Here is a 22,161-nt window from a genome sequence, read left to right as displayed (position 1 = left end):
TGAGTAGCTCGACCCACCGTCGTTGTCTCATGTTGAGCTCCTTCTGGTCGAATATGTGTTGTAGGCTTTTGTGGTCTGTAAAGATTGTGCTTTTTGTACCATACAGGTAGTGTCTCCAGATCTTCAGAGCAAACACAACTGCTCCTAGCTCAAGATCGTGTGTGGTGTAGTTGACCTCGTGTGTCTTCAGCTGTCTCGAGGCGTAGGCGATGACCTTACCTCGCTGCATCAGAACACAGCCGAGCCCCTGATTTGACGCATCGCAATAGACAACGAAGTCTTCTATCCCTTCGGGGAGGGATAGTATTGGTGCGGTGCATAAGGCGCGCTTGAGTGTTTGAATCGCTTTCTCCTGCTTCTCTTCCCAGTCAAAGGCCACGCCCTTCTGGGTCAAAGTGGTAAGGGGTTTCGCAATTCGGGAGAAGTTCTGAATGAACCTGCGAGGCCTAGAAATTGACGAATTTCTGTAGGCGTCTTCGGTGCTGACCAACTCTCAATGGCCTTGATTTTGGAAGGGTCCATGTATATTCCCTCTTTACTAACCACGTGCCCTAAGAATTCGACTCTTCGGATCCAAAATTCGCATTTCGAGAACTTCGCATAAAGCTTCTCCGAACGCAGTGTTTCTAAGACTAGTCGCAGATGTTGACTATGCTCCTCCTTACTACGAGACTAGATAAGTATGTCATCGATGAAGACGATGACGAACTGATCCAAGTAAGGATGACACACCCTATTCATTAAATCCATGAATATTGCGGGCGCGTTTGTTAATCCGAACGACATCACTACGAATTCGTAGTGCCCATAACGAGTTCGGAAGGCTGTCTTCGGAACATCCTCCCCTAGCACTCGTAGTTGGTGATATCCGGCTCTTATATCGATTTTTGAAAAGAAGTTCGCCCCTTGCAGTTGATCAAATAAATCGTCTATGCGAGGCAGCGGGTAATGATTTTTGATGGTTAGCTTGTTGAGCTCCCTGTAGTCGATGCACATGCGAAACGATCCGTCTTTCTTCTTGACGAACAAGACCGGAGCTCCCCATGACGAGAAGCTTGGTCTTATAAAGCCCTTGCTGAGCAGTTCGTTAAGTTGACCGGACAGTTCTTGCATCTCTGCAGGTGCTAGACGATAGGGCGATTTGGCTACTGGGGTAGCCCCTGGAACTAAGTCGATTCTGAACTCGACTTGACGTTGCGGAGGTAATCCTGGGAGTTCTTCTGGAAAGATATCGGGAAAATCGCGTACTACTGGAATATTCTTAATGTCTTTCGATTCTTGGCTCACATCGACAACATGAGCAAGGAATGCGCGACATTCCTTTCGCAAGAATTTTTGGGCTTGAATGCTCGAGATGAGGCGAAGGTTCGTGCCGGGTTTGTTGCCATAAACTACCAGAGTTTCGCCAGACGGCAGATTAAGGCGAACAACCTTTTCATAACACATGATGTCGGCACGATGTAGACTCAACCACTCCATGCCGATAATGACGTCGAAACTTTTAATTGAGACCGGCATGAGGTCGATCGAAAATGAATGGCTATCTAGAGTTAGGGTACACCCTATGAATATACTGCTAGTGCTCTCCGTCTTTCCATTAGCCATTTCTACAGTGAACGGTTCTTTAAGTGCTCGTGATTTTTGCTTAAGTAAATGAGCAAATGTTTGGTTCACGAAACTCCTCTCCGCTCCACTATCAAATAGTATGCATGCATAAGAGTTATCGAGGAGAAACGTACCAGTGACCACTGTGGGGTCGGCAACCGCTTCCTCGTGGCCTATGGCCAGAACCTTTCCCACTCCACCGGCATTCCCTGCCTTAGGGCAGTTCCTCTTGTAGTGGCCCACCTCGCCACAACCGTAGCAAGCTTGGCCCACTCCTGCGCTGGGGACTTGGTTGATTGGCCTCGCCGGAGCTTTGCAGAAACGGGAAGTGTGCCCCTTCCTGTTTCAGTTTGAACACTGCATTTCCCGGCAGGCTCCGATGTGGTGGAAGTTGCATTTGTTGCACTTAGGCAAACTTCCAGCGTACTGCTTGACCGGAGCAGCAGCGGCAGGTGCTATCGCAGCATGTACTGCCACGACCTGATGCTTTTTGGCAACTTTCTTCTTCTTCTTGTCATCCCAGAACTTCCGCTTGGAATCAGCTGTTTTGGAGGGTTCTGAGATGGCTAGGGTTGTTGTTGACGACGGGGTAGGGACCCCATGGTCAATAAGTCGTTGTGGCAACCGCTTGGCACTATCGAATATAGTGGGGTTTGAAGCCAAGACATTCCCCTGGAATGGAGGCACCAGCCCCCAGATGTACATCTCTATCTTCTTTCCCTCTGTATGAACCATGTTGGGACAAAGGGCCACCAGCTCGTAGAATCTGGCGGTATAGGTCACTATATCGGAGCCTTTCATGGTTAGGCTCCACAGTTCTTGCTCCAGTTTCTGGATTTCGCCCCTCAGGCAGTATTCTTCAATCATTAGCTCTCATAGAGCTTCCCATCCCATGGCATTTGACATTATAAGAGATAGTGACTTGACATGGCTATTCCGCCATGTCAGGGCTTTTGCCTCGAAGGTGCACGCAGCAAATTTGACTTTGCTTCCTTCCGGGCATGAGCAGATCTCGAAGATCGACTCCGTCTTTTCGAACCATTGCGAGAGGGCAATGACTCTGCCAGTCCCTTTAAAGGACAGTGGCTTGCAGTTGGTGAAGTCCTTGTAGGAGCACTCTCTCAAGCGCACAGGGGCTTCACCATAAGTAGAATGAACGGGCGTTCCAGCACCGTTGGCGCTGGTAGAATGATATTGAGCCATGGCTGTAGCCACAGCCGCAGCTACTGCAGCATTAAGAGCTGCAGTATCGATTTGAGGAGTAGGTGGTGTTGAAGTTACCGGAGGATTACGTCTCGTTGATCGGCGTGGAGGCATCTTTTAACTGTAAGTTTACAAAGATGATAATATTGGTAAGAATAAAATAGAGAGAAATGATGAGAGTGACTCATGGACTAACTTTCCATAGCCCACAACATAATTGAATAGCACGATTGAATGTAGATCTAGTACTAAGAGATGATAGCATTTGGATATTAATTTCCATGAGATTAGATATCTGTCAATAATTCTGGTATTACAGATGTAACAAGTTCGGGAAAAATGACCTAGAATTAGGTCTTACATCAACCAAGATGGGAAAATTTTGACAGAACCACGACCTAATCAAGACCTAACAGGTCCAAGTTTTAACAAAGATAGGAAATTAGACTAGAGTTTTACATAGCTAAGTTATATCCAAAAGAGAAAGTTAAGTAGGCTCTATCCACGACGAGAACCACTAGAATGAGTCCTTGATCCTGACAGACGGCGCTCCATGTCTCGCATGCGCCTTTCATACATTGACTGCCTAGCCCGAAGTTCCCTAACTGCAGATTGGGATGTAGCTAGCTGTTGCTGCAGAGTCCCATTGGTTATCCTAGTCCTTTCCATAGCTACCTCGAGTTGGCGAATGCGGACCGTGTTAACGCCAGAGTAGGCGTCAATTTCCATGACTCGGTTGATAGATGCTCGACCTTGCTCCACATTCCGAGCTATCCTACGGACCATGATGGGTAGGACTCGATCAGCTGAGCCTCCCTCGCTTAGATTGTAAAAGCTTCGGTCTCCATTATACGGTATGGGCTGACCTTGCTCATTACTCCAACGGTTCAAGTTTGTTGCCCACAAGGGTGTGGGACCTTGAAATGCTGGTCGAGGGTTAAGGTTCGGGTTTGGGTTTTGAGCTACTGGGGGTAGGTTGTTGACTTCGGGTTCTGAGTCAGAACCATCAGAAAAGCCTTCAGCTTGGTGATCATTCAAAGGGATTGGGTGATCATCTTCTGGCTATTCTCCCAACCATCCTGCATTGCCGTTGTTGGGATAGTACGGGTCTCCGGGGATATGGAATCCAGCCATGATATCTACGCGAGAAAAGGGGTAAATAAATAATTAATAGACGACCTAATTAGATAATTATAAGATGATCTTTATTAGTTACTTCAATACTTGCATAATGCATACCAGTTATATGTAATCAAAACATGATAGACCTTCGAATAAGTGATCCTAACTCCAAATCCACAACCAAACAAGGAACAGGAAGAAAAGCAAAGATCACAGATTCTAAGTCTATGACATCCTAGTCACATATAACCTTAGCGTATCCACTTAGCAATTATTGACCTACTAATAAAAACCTTTAATTCTCAGATAAGCAATTATAGTAACACAAAATACTCCTATAGTATTTTAAGTTTATGTTCTGTTCTAATGTTTTCATTGTAGTATTGTTGGTAAGTTTTTAGACTTGTTGCAACCTCACAACCACCCTTAGGCACATGCTAGTCACTCGTCGGATAATATAGTTGATCAGGCTATATCTTCCCATGTTTGACCATATGTCTCTAAGTCTAATTGTGTTGCTCAACAATCGTAATACTTTTGTTCTGTCCTAGTGACACTGATTTTAGTATGAATGCAGGTAGGTATACTTGGTTAAATATTTTATTATTTAAAAGTATAAACTCTTGGTCAGAGTATTTTAATCCCGTTGTGTTTATAGTTTGTATATCTTTTATGGGTTGATATACTCGATTCACTATAAACAATGCTCTGATACCAATCTGTCACACCCCAAAACCGGAACGGTGGAAACGTTCAGGGGGGGAGGACGTCATGTACAGTATCACAACAATGCATAATAGTAAACAAGCAACAACATCATCCATTGCATTAATAATATAATTTAATACAAGTGTGTTCTGTTAAGTTTAATAGACACCGAAAATATGAACAAAATAAAAGATGAGTCTTGAACGAGCTCCATCTTCTCAAAACCTGGCACCGGTACCTGTCTACTGGTGACCTGAGAATACAAGTTATTTTGAAAGAGTTTATCAGCTTTAAAGCTGGTGAGATCATAAGTATTTTAGTGTCATTGCTTGTATGAAAGTGTTTGTAAGTACTTGATGTATAAGTTTGTAAATGTTTGTGAATGTTTGTAAATGTTAGAATCTCCTAGAAAATCCTACATTTTCTACTAAACGTAGCCTTCTACCAAGGCATCAACTGTCCTGTATGTTTGTTTCTTGTAAAAGTGTGTATTTTCCCAAGTATGACTATCATTAACCAAAAATATAGTTTTACATTACCGTTTATTGTGTGAAGATCACAAAGTGAACGCAATGGGGAAATAATAAAGTACTGTAGTGTTGTATTAAGTAACTACTGCTGTACTAATTACCTTAAACCAATATGTTCTTTAAAGTAACATGTGATATGCATGTACCATACTACCGACTATAAACACGACGATGAAAGACGTCGGAAGAAATGACCTTTGGCACCCGTAGACTTGCAAGTCCCACTGTAGCGAGCAGCAAGGTGTAGGATAGTCAATCCAGTATAGATCTATACACAAATTCAACGCTCCCCATTTAAGGAGATTCTGGATACAAAACGAGCCATGACAGGTGATGTCATGCCCCGTTACGTGGCTCACATAACTGTTGTAATGTTCTTGTAGCGAGCAGCAAGGTGTAGGATAGTCAATCCATAGATCTATACACAAATTCAACGCTCCCCATTTAAGGAGATTCTGGATACAAAACGAGCCATGACAGGTGATGCCATTCCCCGTTACGTGGCTCACATAACTGTTGTATGTTCTCTCTGTCTAGTATGTATGTATGTTCTCTCTGTATGTTATCATTTGTTTCTCGTTATAGTATTCTCTATCTGTATGTTATGTTTGTTTCTCGTTATAGTATTCTCTATCTGTATGTATTGACTCATGTATGAACTGACTCATTGTGTGTTTCACTGTTCTAGTAATAGTATTGTAACTTCCTAAACTATACCTATTATAGTTTACTAGTAATGTTGTTTGTATGAATGAACATGTTTGTATACCTTTGCTACCCAAAGGTATTGAAATGAAAGAAGGAACTTTTATATCTATGTACATATACATAATATATAACTAAAATTCAAATGACCTTCGGACAAGCAACAGATACCCTAAGTCCACAACCAAACAAGGAACAGGAAGCAAGGCGAGTTATCAGTCCTAAGTCCTTTCAATCCTACTTATATAACTATATCTATATAGATACACATTTGACAAAGTATAAGTTTAAAAGAGTTTAATAAAAGTAATTTAACATGTAAAAGAGTTTGTAAAACAGTTTGAAGTAGTTTGTTTGATAAAACAGCTAATTGAATAACAAATCCTTTGTTTGGTAGTTATTAATCACATGTGATTGATATAATAACTATAATAGTTCAACTTGTATCCCCCCCATAAAAGCATTTAAAATCATTTAAAAGGTTGATTAAGGGGTTTGAACTCACCTGCAGTGAGTAACTCGAATGAAAGATCGATATAAGATTGTTGGGTGCCAATTGGAGTCTTGAGCACAAACGAATCCTATTTAACATATAATTACACATATATGAATAAATTTAATGTATATATCCACTAATGGTGATAGGGACATGCCTTAAGGACATAGAAACACTCAGCATTAAGTGTTACCAACACCTAGGGTTGCACCTAAGGGGTGTATGGCCCTATATTGGAGTGTTAGGCCACAAAACCATGGGTTTTGTGTGTGTGCGGCCAGAGTGTGCGGCCAAGTGTGTGTGCGGCCGCACACTCACTATGAAGTGTGTCAAAACGTGTTTCCAAGCCTTAAGAATGTTCTAGGGAAGGTGTTTTGACCCCTTGCTTAGCCGGAAAGGGAGTTTGGTGCTATTTTGGGACATTAAAAGGGTGTGTACGGCTACACATGGTGTGTGCGGTCGTACACATGGTGTGTGCGATCGTACACACTTGAAGATCATATGAAATGGCATTTTTCATGCATAAATTCAAGGGTCCTTAGCTTATAACAAGTTATTGCAAGTGTATACTCGATTTAGAGGCTTAAAAGTGTAGTTAAAAGCCCCAAAAGTAGTGTGTGTTCTTGGTGTTCTTGGAGATCTAACACCAAATAGGTGTTTTCATGGATCAAATCAAAGGGAAAGGCTAGTTAAGGTCATGTATTAGCTAATCAAAGGATGAATCACTTACTCGATTGAAGATTGAAGAGAAAAGTTGGATGATACTTGAGAGAAAACGAGTTCTAGCCTTGAAGAAGTGGAAAAAGTGTTCAAAATGACTAAGTGTTGAATATATAGGTGGGAGTGTGCGGCTGGGATGGGTGTGTGGCCGCACACTTGGGTGTGCGGCCGCACACACCTTGTGTTGGTGTGTTTGGCTCATTTGCAAGGTGTTACACTCACAATACTCATCCCACAACTCATACCTCGATTATACTAGGTTTTAAACACTCTAATTGACTCTAAACAGTGCTAGAAGATAGCAAAAACGAGTCTGACCTTCATTGATTTGAATAAGTGTACAGGATAAAAATTTCGGATTGTCACACGTAGGCTCCAAGGTTTCGCCTGGTGCTGACACGTGGCATCGCACACAGGGTGGAAATCAGCCGATTTTCAAAAATTCATAACATTGGCATACGAGCTCCGTTTTCGACGTTCTTCATATCCACACGTAGGTAAAAATAAGATCTACAACTTTCATTTTGACTCCGTCGGCTAATTCTCGACCGATCTTAAATTTAACAGTATGAGGAGATTATATTGTTAAATGTCCGGGTAAAATTCATAACTTCTACATACGGACTCCGTTTTTGTCTGCCTTTTTACCGTTGAGTTCCTATTAATGATATATTCAACTCTCATTTAGGTCGCGTAGGCCAAAAACCGCTCGATCTAAAATTCGAGTTTCGGGTCGTGCACTGCTATGCCAAATCTTAGAAAATTCATAACTTCCTCATACGAAGTCAGATTTGGGCGTTCTTTTTTAGTATGTTTTCGGTTTAACGTATAATACAACTTTTGTTTAGATTTCTAAGGCTAAAAAGTCATCCATCGTAAATTCACTATTTACGTCTCCCGGTGTTGTGCCGGTTTTGCCGAAAAACTTCGACGGGTCATAACTTCTTCGTTATAACTCGGATTTCGGCGTTGTTTATATGTACGGAACCCTTGCAATATATACAACCACTTGGAAAAGATTAAGCCTTCTAAATAATATTCCATCAAAAACTCATTTTTGATGCTTATTGTCTCTAAATTGACTAGCCCGAATCTGCGGGCGTTACACATAGAGAATGATTATAATCCATTTCTCAGTCCATATGATATCTATAATGGAGGAATATATGATCCCTTATCTAATGGACACGTCATTTGACTAAGTCAGAGTTCGGCAGCGGCTTTAAGAGCTACAATTGCTAGTCGGGATCTTGGAGTCATACTTGAATAATAGTTTTAGACTTATCCAAGTGGGAGACTTTTGGATTAGATGTCTAAGCCCATAACTATTATTGGTATGTACTCGACCCGAGAGTAGCATGGTCCATTTGGGTTGCACTTCACCAGAACAATTGTATGGATAGTCTTTTGAGAATAGTATGTCTATGGTTTATTAATATATTATAAGTTATAATATATTAATATGAAATCATATTATTTAATTAATATTGATCAAGAATTAATTTAGAATTAATTTAGTGATCAAAAGGAGACTAATTAAATATGTACTATTATATATATATATATATATATATATATATATATATATATATATATATATATATATATATATATATATATATATATATATATGTAGAATGGGCCAAGTTCATTTAGGTTGGGCTAAACTTTCATGGATAGTCCATGGAGTTTTAACCCATGGATCCTATGGAAATGAAAGGTCATGGGTATTAGGGTTTACATGAATGTAACCCTAATCCTCCATAGTATATAAAGAGGTCTTTGGCACATGAAATGGCACTAGTGTGTGAGTAAACAAGAGTGGGCTGATTTCTAGTGTGATTACTATTCTCTCAAGTTTTCCAAGGTGTTTTGGTGATTTATGATTCCACTTGAGGCATCCACATTATTGGTGCTAGGCTCTTGAAGCTCCAAGGAATCAACCACAAGAAAAAGGTATGTCATCCCACTAAGTTTTATATTACAAGTTCACCATGGTATGTTAGTTAGGATGAGAACCTTGGAAAAATCATATTTGCATGTATAATAGAGAAAACATAGATCCAAGGTTTCTAGGGTTGCATGTACACCATAGGAGTGTTAGAATGCTCAAAACCCATCACATGCTTGGAGAATGGGATATCTATTATCTTAATTCAAGTATTAGTTGATAAATCGAAACATTATACAATGAATAATGATTAATGAATATGGTGATTAAATAAAAGGTGTTTGATTTATGCTCACAAGTTTTGGGGTCATATAGAATTAATATTATTCTTGTGTTTCATTTTGCATGTTTTGACTTCCCGAATAATAAGATTATTCAAACCATCCACAGTCGATCATACGTTGGAAGTAGGTATGAAAGAAGACTGTCATGAGTTGGCTTGTAGATGTCTAAGGCGTTAGACATAGCAAAGTTTGCTACACCATTCATGAGTGCTCCTGAAATAAGATTTGAGTATTGGATCAACCCGCTCTCACTTGAATCACTTCATGGAATTTATCACGAGTGATCGTGAGACGATAATATCATATAAGTCTTCAAACCTAGATATATGAGTTGTTGACTATGAATTAGTTGTGCATTGATGATACGAAAACGCATCAGTAACTTGATGTTATAAAACGTATCTTTGTGCATGACTTAATGAGTAGTTAGTACAATCATATAATGTTGAAGTTTATCTGTTCCCTTTTATCCTAAGAGGATTAAAAGCGATATCTTGGTCCCCTAGATGATTCTGTTTTGACTATGTGTCGGGCCCGGTCAGAACTAATTTGATGTGTTCAGTTATGTTCTTTGTCAGACGAATCAGAAATCGGGAAACAAACTACTAAACAATAAGTATGACATTGTTCCATGTATTTGTCCGGCTGATATCTTGAGAACAGAGGATTATATGATCCCTTATCTAAAGGACGAGTCACTGACTATGTCAGAGTTTGACAACAACTTTTGAAAGCTTACGATTGCTAAGTCGGATCCTAAAGGTACATTGGCAGTTATAGTTATTAGACTTATCCAAGTGGGAGACTGTTGGATTTGGTGTCTAAGCCCATAACTATAACAAGGATGTACTTGACCCGATTGTAGCATGATCCTTTTGGGTTGCCTTCACCAGTGCAACTTGATAGGATGGACTTTTGAGAATAAGGTTATTTATGATTTATTAGTATATTACAAGTATAATATATTAATATGAAATCATATTATTATTTAATTAATATTGATCTAGAATTAATTTGGAATTAACTTTTGTGGTCAAAAGAGACTAATTAAATATATGGGGATTGATTATGTAAATCAATGATTCTTATAGTGTGGGCTAATGATCCATGATTATGCAAGATAGGCTAAACCAATGAAATGATCCATGGATAGTCTATGGAGGTTAAACCCATGGAGCATAAGAATGTGAAAGGTCATGGAGCATTAGGGTTTACAAAGTGTAACTCTAGCATTTGCAACACTATAAATAGAACCCCCCTATAGCCAAAATTGGCTACATGAACGACTACAACATTCTTTGAGAGTGTGTGTTGATTTTGTGCTAAAAAACTTATTCTCTTAAGCCTCCTCTTGCATATGGTGTTTGTGTACCATTAGAGGCATCACACTTGAGGTGCTTAAGCTTTCAAATGTCAAGAACTACAAGTCCTTCTAAAAGGTAAGTTATCTAACTAGTTGTATTGTTCACTTGTTCAATTGTATGCTAGTTAGGGTCAATGCTTTGGAAAAATGAAAATGCATGTATAATTAGAGAAAACATAGATCCAAAGTATTTAGGGTTACATGTGCACTTAGGAAGTGTTATATTGCTCAAAACCTAACATATGTATGTAATGGAATGATTAGGCTTAATATTACTTATCCTAGTTATGATAATTTTGTTTGCATGGCTTCTTCTAGTACTAGCAATAACTTTAATAAATATGATTTATGGCATGCTAGACTAGGACACATTCATTACAAGAGATTAAAAGACATGTCAAAAATGAGTTTAATTTCTACTTTTGATATAAACAATAAAAAATGTAAAACATGCATGTTAACTAAAATCACAAGACAACCTTTCAAAGATGTTGTTAGAGAAGCAAGGTGTTGGAACTTATACATAGTGATTTATGAGATTTCCATGCAACACCTTCCCTTGGAAACAAAAAATTATGTTGTTACTTTTATTGATGATGGATCTAGATATTGCTATATCTATTTGCTACATTCCAAAGATGAAGCTCTTGATAAATTTAAGATTTATAAACAAGAGGTTGAATTTCATAAAAATGAATTAATAAAAGTTTTACGTACTGATAGAGGTGGTGAGTATTATGATCCGGTTTATTTTGAATCAACTGGTATAATACATCAAACTATGACTCCTTATAAACCACAACAAAATGGTGTAGCTGAAAGGAAAAATAGGACTTTAAAAGAAATGGTTAATTCCATGTTGTCATATTCAGGTTTAATTGAAGGTTTCTGGGATGAGGCTATGTTAACTGCATGTTATATTTTGAATAGAACTCCAAACAAAAGGAGTAAGAATAATCTTTATGAACTTTGGTGTAAAAAGGTACAAAATTTAACTTATCTCAAAGTTTGGGGTTGTCGAGCAGTTGTGAGGCTCACTGAATCCAAAAGGAAAACATTGGGTGAAAGAGGTATATATTGTATCTTTATTGGATATGTTGAGCATTCCAAAGCTTACAGATTCTATGTTTTAGAATCTAATGACTCTGTGTCTGTGAACACTGTTATAGAGTCAATAGATGTTATCTTTGATGAAGAAATATTTACATCTATACCTAAACCAAGGGACATGATTCAACAATCTTTCAACAAGAATACAACTCAATCTGAAGATGCTTTTGGTGGTACAAGTTATGTGCCTGAACTTAGAAAGAGTACTAGAGCTAGAAAAGCTAAATCTTTTGGATCTGATTTTCAACTATATTTAGTTGAAGGAACAAGGGATGATATTGTATCTCAACATCAATATTGTTTAAATATTGAGGATGATCCAAATACTTTCATTGAAGTTATGGCTTCTAGGTATGTGCATTTTTGGAAAGAGGCAATTCAAGATGAGATTGATTCTATCATGCATAACAATACTTGGGTATTGTCTGATTTACCTCCTGGTTGCAAGACATTAGGATGTAAATGGATACTCAAAAGAAAAATGAAGGTGGATGGCACAATTGATAAGTATAAAGCCAGATTGGTTATCCAAGGCTTTAGACAAAAGGAACGCATTGATTTCTTTGATACTTATGCTCCTGTTTCCATAATTTTCACTATTAGATTATTATTAGCTCTTACAACTATACATAATCTTGTGATTCACCAAATGGATGTGAAAACTGCATTCTTGAATGATGACTTGGATGAGGAAATATACATGAAACAACCTGAAGGATTTGTGATGCCTAGAAATGAACACAAAGTGTGCAAGTTGAAGAAATCATTATATGGTTTGAAACAAGCACCGAAACAATGGCATCAAAAGTTTGATGATGTTGTCTTGTCTAAAGGGTTTGCGTTAAACCAAGCTGACAAGTGTGTATATAGCAAATTTGATACTTCTGGTAAAAGAGTTATGATTTATCTATATGTGGATGATATGTTGATTTTTGGCACTGATTTAGAAGAAGTTGATAAAAACAATAAATTCTTGTCATCTAGTTTTGAAATGAAAGACATGGGGGAGGCTGAGGTAATTCTTGGTATAAGAATTAAACAAGGAAACAATGGGATTTCAATTTCTCAATCTCATTACATTGAGAAGATATTGAAAAAGTTTAACTTTGAGAATTGTTCTCCCGTTAGCACTCCTATAGATCCTAGTCTTAAGCTTCTACCTAATAAAGGATCTCCAACGTCTCAACTTGAATACTCAAGGGCTATTGGTTGTCTAATGTATACCATGATTAGTACTAGGCCTGATATAACATATGTTGTGGGAAAGCTTAGTAGATATACTAGTAATCCTAGTTTACATCATTGGCAAGCTGTGAGTAGAGTATTCAAGTATTTGAAAGGGACCATGAATTATGGTTTAACTTATAGTGGATATCCTTCTATTTTGGAAGGTTATTCAGATGCCAGTTGGATTAACAACTTAGAGGATCACTCCTCTACAAGTGGTTGGGTGTTTCTTCTTGGAGGAGGTGCCATTTCTTGGGCATCTAAGAAACAGACTTGTATTACTAACTCAACCATGGAGTCTAAGTTTGTTGCATTGTCTACTGCTGGTAAAGAAGCTGAGTGCCTAAGGAATTTGATTTATGAAATTCCATTATAGCCCAAACCGATATCTACCATTTCTATCAGATGTGATAGTGATGCAACCTTGGCTAAGGCTTATAGTCAAGTGTACAATGGAAAGACTAGACATTTAGGTGTTAGACATAGCATGATTCGTGAGCTCATCATGACTGGTGTGATATCTGTGGAGTTTGTAAGAACTCAGTTGAATTTAACCGATCATCTAACCAAAGGGTTAGCAAGAGATCTTGTGCACAAGGCGGCCGTAGGGATGGGTTTAAAGTCCACTTACAATCTTTTATATTAAGATACCCAATTCCCATCAAATTTAATATTAGATGCTGAATTCAATGTGGAAAGCTTGATATTTGAAGATTGGAACACATTATTATCATCATCCCAAGGTATGTGTTCGGTATTGCAAGTTAAGGAGGTTGAATTTTATTTCTTAATAGTTCTTTGAAAAATTGCATTTACAGGTGCAAGAACAAAAGAACTCCCTATATAAGCATGAAGTTTAGCTGCTTTAAAAAGTTGGGACTTGACTTTGATATGCTTATAGAAGGACGGGACACAAGTGAGTAAAATTTAGTGTCAAGTTAGAACTTATGAGAATGTAAACTATTGTGTGTATTATCTTCATGTGTTCACTATGAATAGAAAAGGCTCAATCCTTAGTGACACCCTGATATTCAAATATTTGGAATGAATATTATAATAATGTGAAATTCAATTGTCACGACATTTCATTTATGCATCAGTTTGTTGTTGTTATGTTTTGTTTTAAGTTAATCAAGATTACACTTGTTGGTGATTTGCTTCACTAATTGTATTTAAGTGTAATGGGTTGACTTGTTGACTAAAATCAATCTTGATGAATATTAAACAAGTAAGGAAGGTGTGGAGTGCACACTTATTTAAGTTTATTCAAGATTAAAAGTATACTATCATTTAGGGGCGAAACCCCTGAATGAACGAGGGTCCGGGGGTAGTTCTAATGGGAGCGGGGTCCAAGGGGCAGAGCCATATAGAAAACCTGGATTTATGACAGTTTTTGACTGTTGGAAAACCGTTTTATGACAGTTTTAACAGTTTTCAGACAAAGCAGGTATTTAACCAATTTTTGGTCAGTTTTTTGGTACTCACGAAATTGATACATCTCATTCTCTGTTTTGATTCTCTTCTGAGTCTTATCCAATCAAATATTAGGATGTACCACCCAAATACTTTGATTAGAAAGTGGAATCACAATTCTCAGAATATTCAAATGTCTTTATTACCCCGAAATTCTAACAATATGAAAACATATTCAAAAATTTGTTGGTTATAATGGTGTTTGTGATTTTTTTTATAAACATCAAAAGCAAAAACTCAAAAACAAACCAAAAAAAATGTTAAATTTTGAAACTATACCGATTTGGTAAATATGTTTAAAATTATATCTATCTTGTAAATATTTTTTTTACAAAAACACTATTTTTGTCAAAAACTCGACTTCGGTGAATAGATTTCTAGATTTAAACCGAAAAAAAAGATAGGTAACTTGATTTCATGAAAGATAATGGAATTGTGATTTTTCAATTAAACAAATTCATATATATATATATATATATATATATATATATATATATATATATATATATATATATATATATATTAAAGAAGAGCATGAATTTGAATAGTTCCGGTTTGCCGGTCATTTTATCCCCACACGCTTAGGTAACTGATCCTTCCTGTTCTTCCTTCCATCCTTCCTTATCCAAACCTTCTGTTCTTTTTCCTCTTTCCTTCATCGCCACCGCCATTCAATCCACCGCCTCATACTTTGTAGGTTTTCTATTCTGATTTCCAGCCTTCTATTCTTTCACTCCACCTGTTTCTTTTGTTTTGATCGGCCAATAGGGAAGACGAACACAACACAGAAGTAAGGCAAAAGAGAAATCGGGCGTAAACCACAGTCGGTATGTGAATTCGACAGACCTAGGTGCAGACCAAGACCGAGGAACGGAGAAAGCCTCCAGCAAAAGCCCCTGTTAAGGTATTACAGGAGATGATGAACCCGATTCAGATAGATTTCAGCCTAATTTTTTCCGATTCATATCAGACATGTTTCCGGTTTTTCTTTTTAGCGACTCCGTTTCTTTATTTCTCGGCAGGTACAAGCCGATCCTTCATCTAGGTATGGTTTGTATTTTGGGTTTATTGTGATTTTAATTATACATATTAAAACTGGCAGCAGAGGTGGTTTTCAGCCAGCTCCAATACCGACTGGTTTTGAACGAGCTCCGTCTATCCGTTCTAGGTATTCCACCTAATCGTTGCAGGAAGAAACGAGCCAGCGCCGTCTTCCAAGGAAAAGCCCTACCGGCCTGAAAATTGTTGGGGACAGTGCCTATATTGCTTCCCTTATTCATGTTTATGTAGAGCCTTAGTCATTTCGATGTTCACGACACGAGCCTACAGTAGATTCTTCTGTGGATCTCTATTGATAATGTTACCTTTTATTTTCCACCTCTTTACAGCTTAACTATACAACATTGTTCTATCACATCACCAACAATTAAAAAAGTCGCTTCTTCCTTTGATTCCACTTTAATTTTAACTGACATTGATGGTAATTTACTTTATGTTTATATTCAGATGTGAGTCATAGCTAACTTTCTACCATTCAATACCTGGATACAATATCTCCATATCTGGAAATGCAATAGTAAATATGTTGGACAAGTTTGTCACATAAACAGGCTCTTGTGCCATTTCTAGGTGTAAAGGCACCCTTGGTTGGTTCATATCAAGAAATTGAGGATGAACCTACCAAACACACGTCATTGACTTGGAAGGATTTTGGGTAACAGTTCTTACATTAACTGCATTTTGTTATTGACCATCATTTCGATACACAAGGGTATAATGGTCATTTACTCATATTCATTATCTCAGGGGAAGGAGTTAAGGCTAAAGCAACATAATTTCTTTGTGTCAGCATTAACGAAAGCTGACCAGAGCTAAAATTACCCTAAACCGCCTACACCCTTGTGACGCCATTAATGAAATTCAACTCAGGCCTCTTCCAAAGGTACAGCTCACACTGCTTATTGTAAAATTAGTTTTCCTATTGTTCTACACAATTTCTTGATTACTGATTTGATAAATTGTAATAAAGGTGGTGGAGATTACTCAATTTCATTCACAATGACATATTCACATACATGGGATTCTTGGCCATTGCCTGCTTATAAATTATTTGAAAATGTTGATAACTTTCTAAAAACAGTAGATGGGTTAGGTCATCCGCTATTTGAAGCTTCAGTTTTTGAAAGGGTAAATAGCTTACAACAGATTCAACACATGTCACTTCTATTTCATTTCGATTTTGAGTTTTAACGATGTTGTAAGAATTTTGTAGGATAACTTGGAAGCAGTTCATCAACTATGATTGTTCATTGCATTTCGGCGCTGAAAGATTTCACAGAGGATAAAAGGATTTTCAAAGCATACTATGGGATTTCGATTGATGCATTCAAATGGTAGAATACCTAGATCCGGATTGAATTTGGATATCAACATGCAATTACATTCGTCTGCTAATCATGAAAAGCAATCACCATCTCAAAACGATGCTGGGTAACTTGAAGGTTTGCTTACCGAATTCCTTCCACTGACTCCATCTTAAATATATCAACTCCATTACATATCTTAAAATTATTGTTAAGTTAAATACTAAATATTAAAACGTTAACTATAACAACAAATTTTAAATGGTAAAACTAAATGTATATATTATGTTTTATATGTACTGTATCTCATAAAAAGATTAAAAGCTTTTATTAGACTAAGTGATTTGATTTTTTTAAAACTTTAATTCTATATTCTAAACAGTTAACTAATGAGGATACATACTTAAGTATAAGATCTAAAAGTCGAGCTGCTTCCATGCCATTAACTAAAAAGAAAGAATTAAAACTTCTATTCAAAAATCATTTACATTTACAAAGGATTAAAACTTCAGTTAAAAAAATCATATACATTTAAGGATTAAAAAAAAGAAGAAGAAAACCACACCAGGTACCCGAAACCGGAACCAGTTCCGACGGTTCCAAGATTGGCTCCAAGATATTAAGAACCGGTATAACCGGTTCCGATTCTGGTTCGAACTTTCCAAGAACCACCGGTTCTGGTTCCGCTTCCAGACAATTCTTTTGTGTTTACTTTTATTAAAGGTTGAACTTTTATCTTCCATTGATCGGCACAACAGGGAGGTCGGAGCCATGCGGGACTATCAAGGCGCTCTGACTGTCATGGTTTGTTCATTCTCCTGCTTTGTTTCCTTATTCCCTTCTAATAATCTATCAAAAACATTTCAAATTTTTCTAATGATTTTGTAGTTTATCTCATTGGGTTACCGTCTTCTGCTTCATGGCAAGATCTAAAAGTCAGTTTCATTGACATTTTAGGTCTCATTGTGTTGTTTATGTGTTTCCTAATCCTATTTGGTGACATTTTTTTGGATCACATGTGCAGATATGCTGATGTTTTTTCCTCTCAAGTTTTCCGTGACCGTGATTGTGAGTAAGTTGTATTTGATAATTGTTATTTCTTAACATTTTTTTCTTTGTTTTTGCGATTTATAACCAATTTGTTGTTTGGTTTTGTCACTTACAAGTCTTTTTTTTTCAATTGTTGGAAATAAAAAGCAGATGTCGACAATGTGGTTGCGTTGATGTAAGTTACTTACATTGAACGCTTACTTTCATTTCATAATATTTTTTTTATATACCACCCAAGTGGCCAAGTATGCCGTCATTTTTTTAAACTGTAAATTCATACCGTTTATATATGATTCTAATAAAACAATTTTGCAGCTTCAGGTTAGTATCAGTTATTTTTATCTTATCAATCTAATATTATAATTATCATATAAACAATACCATTTCTTACATTTAATCATTTCATAACTTTTCTCAGCAACATGGTTCTTCTGGAGCTTCTGAAATGGAAATGGAAATACTAAAACTAGACTGGAAAAGATCCATGCAAATGGTCCAACAATAAAAGAAAATGTATCAAATTTTGAATCAGTTTTGTGTTGGTTAGCAATTGGGCTCTTTCTAATCGGTTCTCATTTGGTGAGTTTTAACTAGGGGTGAGCACGGTGCGGTTCGGTGCGGTTATTAGCCAAAACCTCACCACTAACCGCAAGTGCGGTTAATCCATTTTCAAAACCGCTTGGTGCGATTATTTTTGCGGTGTGGTTAGGCGGTTATTTTTGCGGTGCGGTTTTGTTTTTTCTGTTTTGCGGTTATTAACCACATGGATTTGGTGTGGTTTTTAACCACAGTTTGGAGCTCAAACCATAGTCACAGGAGTCGCTCATGTGGTCACGTAACACGTTTTGAACGTTTCGTACCCAAACGGGGTACAAAGTCGATCCCAACGCCATGCGAAACGTTCTCAGGTACGGCTCCTTGGCGATCCGAGCAATCAACTGGTACGATGGCGGGGACGCGTTTCTGACGAATTGGATTGCAGCAATTCGTCGATTGGGTCGGCGATTGCAAAAAAAAACGGCGATTGGATCACCGATTGGGCGGGAATTGTGATGTCGATTCCAAAAAGTACCGATTCAGGAAAAAAAACGCTTCGGCAATTGGTTTGATTCCTCAGGTATGATTTGCTTATTAAATCAGCCCCTGTCACCATAAACTTCATCTTCTTCAATTAGATGATTCTTGCATTCCACTGTAACATCCAATCGATTTCTGCTTTTCTTCTTTTCTTCTCTTCTACAGTTCTACTGTTATTGAATAACAGTTATTCTATTAGTTATTAAATAGCCCGACAATTGGTTTGATTCATCGACTTCCATTAATACACTTGTCAATTTCTGCTTTTCTTCTCTTCTTCTCTTCTACTGTTATTCTATTAGTTATTGAGAATGGTTTTTGGCAATGGCAATGCTAGTATTCATGTATCTGAAACAGAACCACAGGAAAATTTTGTTGACATTGGTGAGAACGAGGACATAACAGTAGGCGCAGGAAAATTTTGTTGACATTGGTGAGAACGAGGACATAACAGTAGGCGCATCAGGAAGCAAAAAAAGTGATAAAGAAGCTCGCAAACCTCTTTTAGAAGAAGTGACTATGGTTGGTTCGGGTACTAGTAAGAATGCTGGAGGATCAAAGCAATGGATTTGTAAGCATTGCAAAGTGAAATATACAAGTTCATACACTAGGATTCATATACATTTCTTTGGTGCTCAAGTTGGGAAGACGGCAGAAATTAGAAGATGTCCAGCTATGATTAAAGATCCGTCCAAGCTACAACGAATTTCGAACAAGGTGAAAGAAGCCGAGAGCGGAGGTGTGTCAAGAACTTTAAAAAATTCAGTCCTTTCAAAAAATTCAGCATCAAAAAGACGACTTGAGGAAGCTTTTGGTGTCATGGAGCGGAATATGGTGGACATCAAAATCATGAGAGGCTTGTGTGCTAATGGTATCCCATTCAATGTCTTGCGGAATCCTCAATTCATTGAGATGATACAAGCCATCAAGAAGTCACCGGATGGATATAAACCTCCATCTAGTGAAAAAGCAAGAACCGTCTTGCTAGATGAGTGTGTGAGAGATATTGATAAAGAACTAATACCGTTGAAAGATACTTGGTACACTCAAGGTGTTTCGATTATTTCGGATGGATGGTCTAATGTCAAACACAAGCCACTTCTCAATGTTGTTGCCGTCAATGCTCGTGGTGCGGTGTTTATGTATGCGGAAGATTATTCGGGAGTTGAGAAAACGGGAGTGGCGATTTCCAAGTTTCTAAGAGGAGCAATTGAAGCCGTTGGTCCAAGTAATGTCTTACAAGTGGTGACGGACAACGCGGCTAATTGCAAAGCCGCCGGACGCGAGATCGAAAAGATATTCAAACATATCTTTTGGTCACCTTGTTGTGTTCATAGTTTAAACTTGATTTTTAAAGATATGGCACAAAATTTTATTGGATGAGTGATACCTATAGGAGAGGAAAAGCAATTGTGAAATACTTTATTAACCACACTCATGCCTTGTCGATGTTTCGTGAAAATTCAAAACTAGATTTATTAAAGGTGGCTACAACTCGGTTTGCTTCACACTATATTCTTTTAAAAAGAATTATGGAGTGTAGGGAGGCTCTTGCCACAACTATAGTCCTTAATTCTTGGAGAGATTGGGTTAAATGTGGGGATGAAAATACGAGAATTAATGGGGCAAAAGTATGTGATACAATTAAAGATGATTCATTTTGGGATGATGTTGAAAGCGTTTTGGCTATCACTAAACCCATCTTTCTTCTTATAAAGTTTTGTGATGGTGAAGACCCTAAAATGGGTGAGATTTATGAGAGGATGGATAATATGATGGGGGAAATCAAAGACATAATGCAAGAAAGTACTTATGCTAGCTATTATGAACAAGTGGAGAAGATAATTTTAACTAGGTGGGAGAAGATGAGTATCCCACTACATTGTTTGGGGTTTGCATTAAACCCACGCTTTTATGATAGGAGATATCTTCAAAAAATGGCACCCGGTGGTATGCAAAGGAAACCATAAAATCTTGTCAAAGAGGTTATGCAAGGTGTCATAGAATCCTTCAATAGATTTTCTGAAAATGAAGAGGAGGGACGATTGTTACGAGAGCAATTCGTAACATTTCATATGAAGAAAGGTATCTACTCTATGGCAGAAACACAAACGGATGCTTTGACAATGGATCCAATAGATTGGTGGTCAACCTATGGAGCCGAAACCCCGGATTTGGCCTTGTTGGCAAAGAAGGTACTTTCACAACCTATTAGTAGCTCTTCCGCGGAAAGGAATTGGAGTACGTATTCTTATATTTATAATGTGAAAAGAAACTGGTTGAATGAAAAAAGAGCCGATAAATTGGTTTACATTCACTCAAACATTCGACTCCTATCTCGTTTCCACGAATCATACAAATCCGGCCCACATAAAAAGTGGGACATCAATCCCGAAAGTACTTACATTGAAGGCTCGAGTTCACGATTAGATGACATGGTTTGGGAGTGCTTAGATGAAGAAGATTTGGAGAATGGACAAGGAAAAAAGCAGCGGGTTGATTGACATGTTACATTTCAGTTTTTGTTGGTTTACCCTTCCTGTTTGTGTTTTTGAGTTATTACAAAACTGTTGTTTTGAATTTTTGATTTCCAGCATGTAATCTGTTTTAATTTCCAGCATGTAATCTTTACAATATGTGTATTTTGGTATTTTGAATTATGGAATCATGAAAAATATTGCTGGAATTGAGTTTATAAAAATATATTGCTGGAATTCTGTTTATAAATGAAATATATTGCTGCAATTGTACATCTAAATGAAATATGTTGCTGAAAATTATGTTTATAAGTAAATTATTGCTAAATATGTGTTCTAAAAACAGGTACACCGTATAGGGACCAATGGTACGCCGTATCGGACACGTACCGAAATGAACCTACCCCCTCGTACCCGATACGCCCAACCTCATGAATCCCGTTCCCTGTTCCCGTACCGGACCGTACCACGAACTATGTGACTATGGCTCAAACGACTTTAAGAGTTCAAACATATTACTTGTAATAATAAAAAAAACCATAAGGTATAAGACAATTAACTTAAATCACAAACAACTAATATCTTAAAAACGTCAAATCAATAGTAATTAACAATAAATATATTAAAATTGTCTAATTTCACTATTTTTCAAAGTTAAACATCACAAAAAACCAACACTTTTGTCTTCTAGTATTTT

The 22,161-nt window shown here is 37.5% G+C and overlaps 1 protein-coding gene across 15 annotated transcripts; it reads left to right on the top strand.

The window, feature by feature from the left end:
* Positions 1 to 15,043: 15,043 nt before the first annotated feature.
* Positions 15,044 to 21,688, top strand: LOC145107409 (uncharacterized). 15 transcript variants are annotated; one of them, XM_079044283.1, is made up of 10 exons: positions 15,046 to 15,519; positions 15,603 to 16,211; positions 16,304 to 16,439; positions 16,527 to 16,684; positions 16,770 to 16,998; positions 17,619 to 17,664; positions 17,749 to 17,795; positions 17,885 to 17,928; positions 18,061 to 18,085; positions 18,329 to 21,688. In XM_079044283.1, exon 10 carries the CDS (start codon positions 19,507 to 19,509, stop codon positions 20,368 to 20,370), a length of 864 nt encoding a protein of 287 aa, XP_078900409.1. In that variant the 5' UTR covers positions 15,046 to 15,519; positions 15,603 to 16,211; positions 16,304 to 16,439; positions 16,527 to 16,684; positions 16,770 to 16,998; positions 17,619 to 17,664; positions 17,749 to 17,795; positions 17,885 to 17,928; positions 18,061 to 18,085; positions 18,329 to 19,506; the 3' UTR covers positions 20,371 to 21,688. The 15 variants fall into 15 exon arrangements, with proteins under 15 accessions (XP_078900419.1, XP_078900418.1, XP_078900417.1 ...); XM_079044280.1 differs by having other exon boundaries at positions 17,885 to 17,932; XM_079044293.1 differs by having other exon boundaries at positions 15,044 to 15,519; positions 17,749 to 17,928; positions 18,329 to 21,647.
* Positions 21,689 to 22,161: the final 473 nt, after the last annotated feature.

Source organism: Lactuca virosa, chromosome 4 (genome assembly GCF_052849685.1).
Source record: "Lactuca virosa cultivar CGN04683 chromosome 4, Lactuca_virosa_CGN04683_v6, whole genome shotgun sequence".
In the NCBI taxonomy this organism is placed as follows: domain Eukaryota; kingdom Viridiplantae; phylum Streptophyta; class Magnoliopsida; order Asterales; family Asteraceae; genus Lactuca; species Lactuca virosa.
This window is presented reverse-complemented; position numbering and strand designations above follow the sequence as displayed.

Excerpts from the sequence above, each read along its gene's own strand:
- LOC145107409 (XM_079044287.1), top strand. The coding sequence starts at position 19,507 with ATGGTTGGTTCGGGTACTAGTAAGAATGCTGGAGGATCAAAGCAATGG.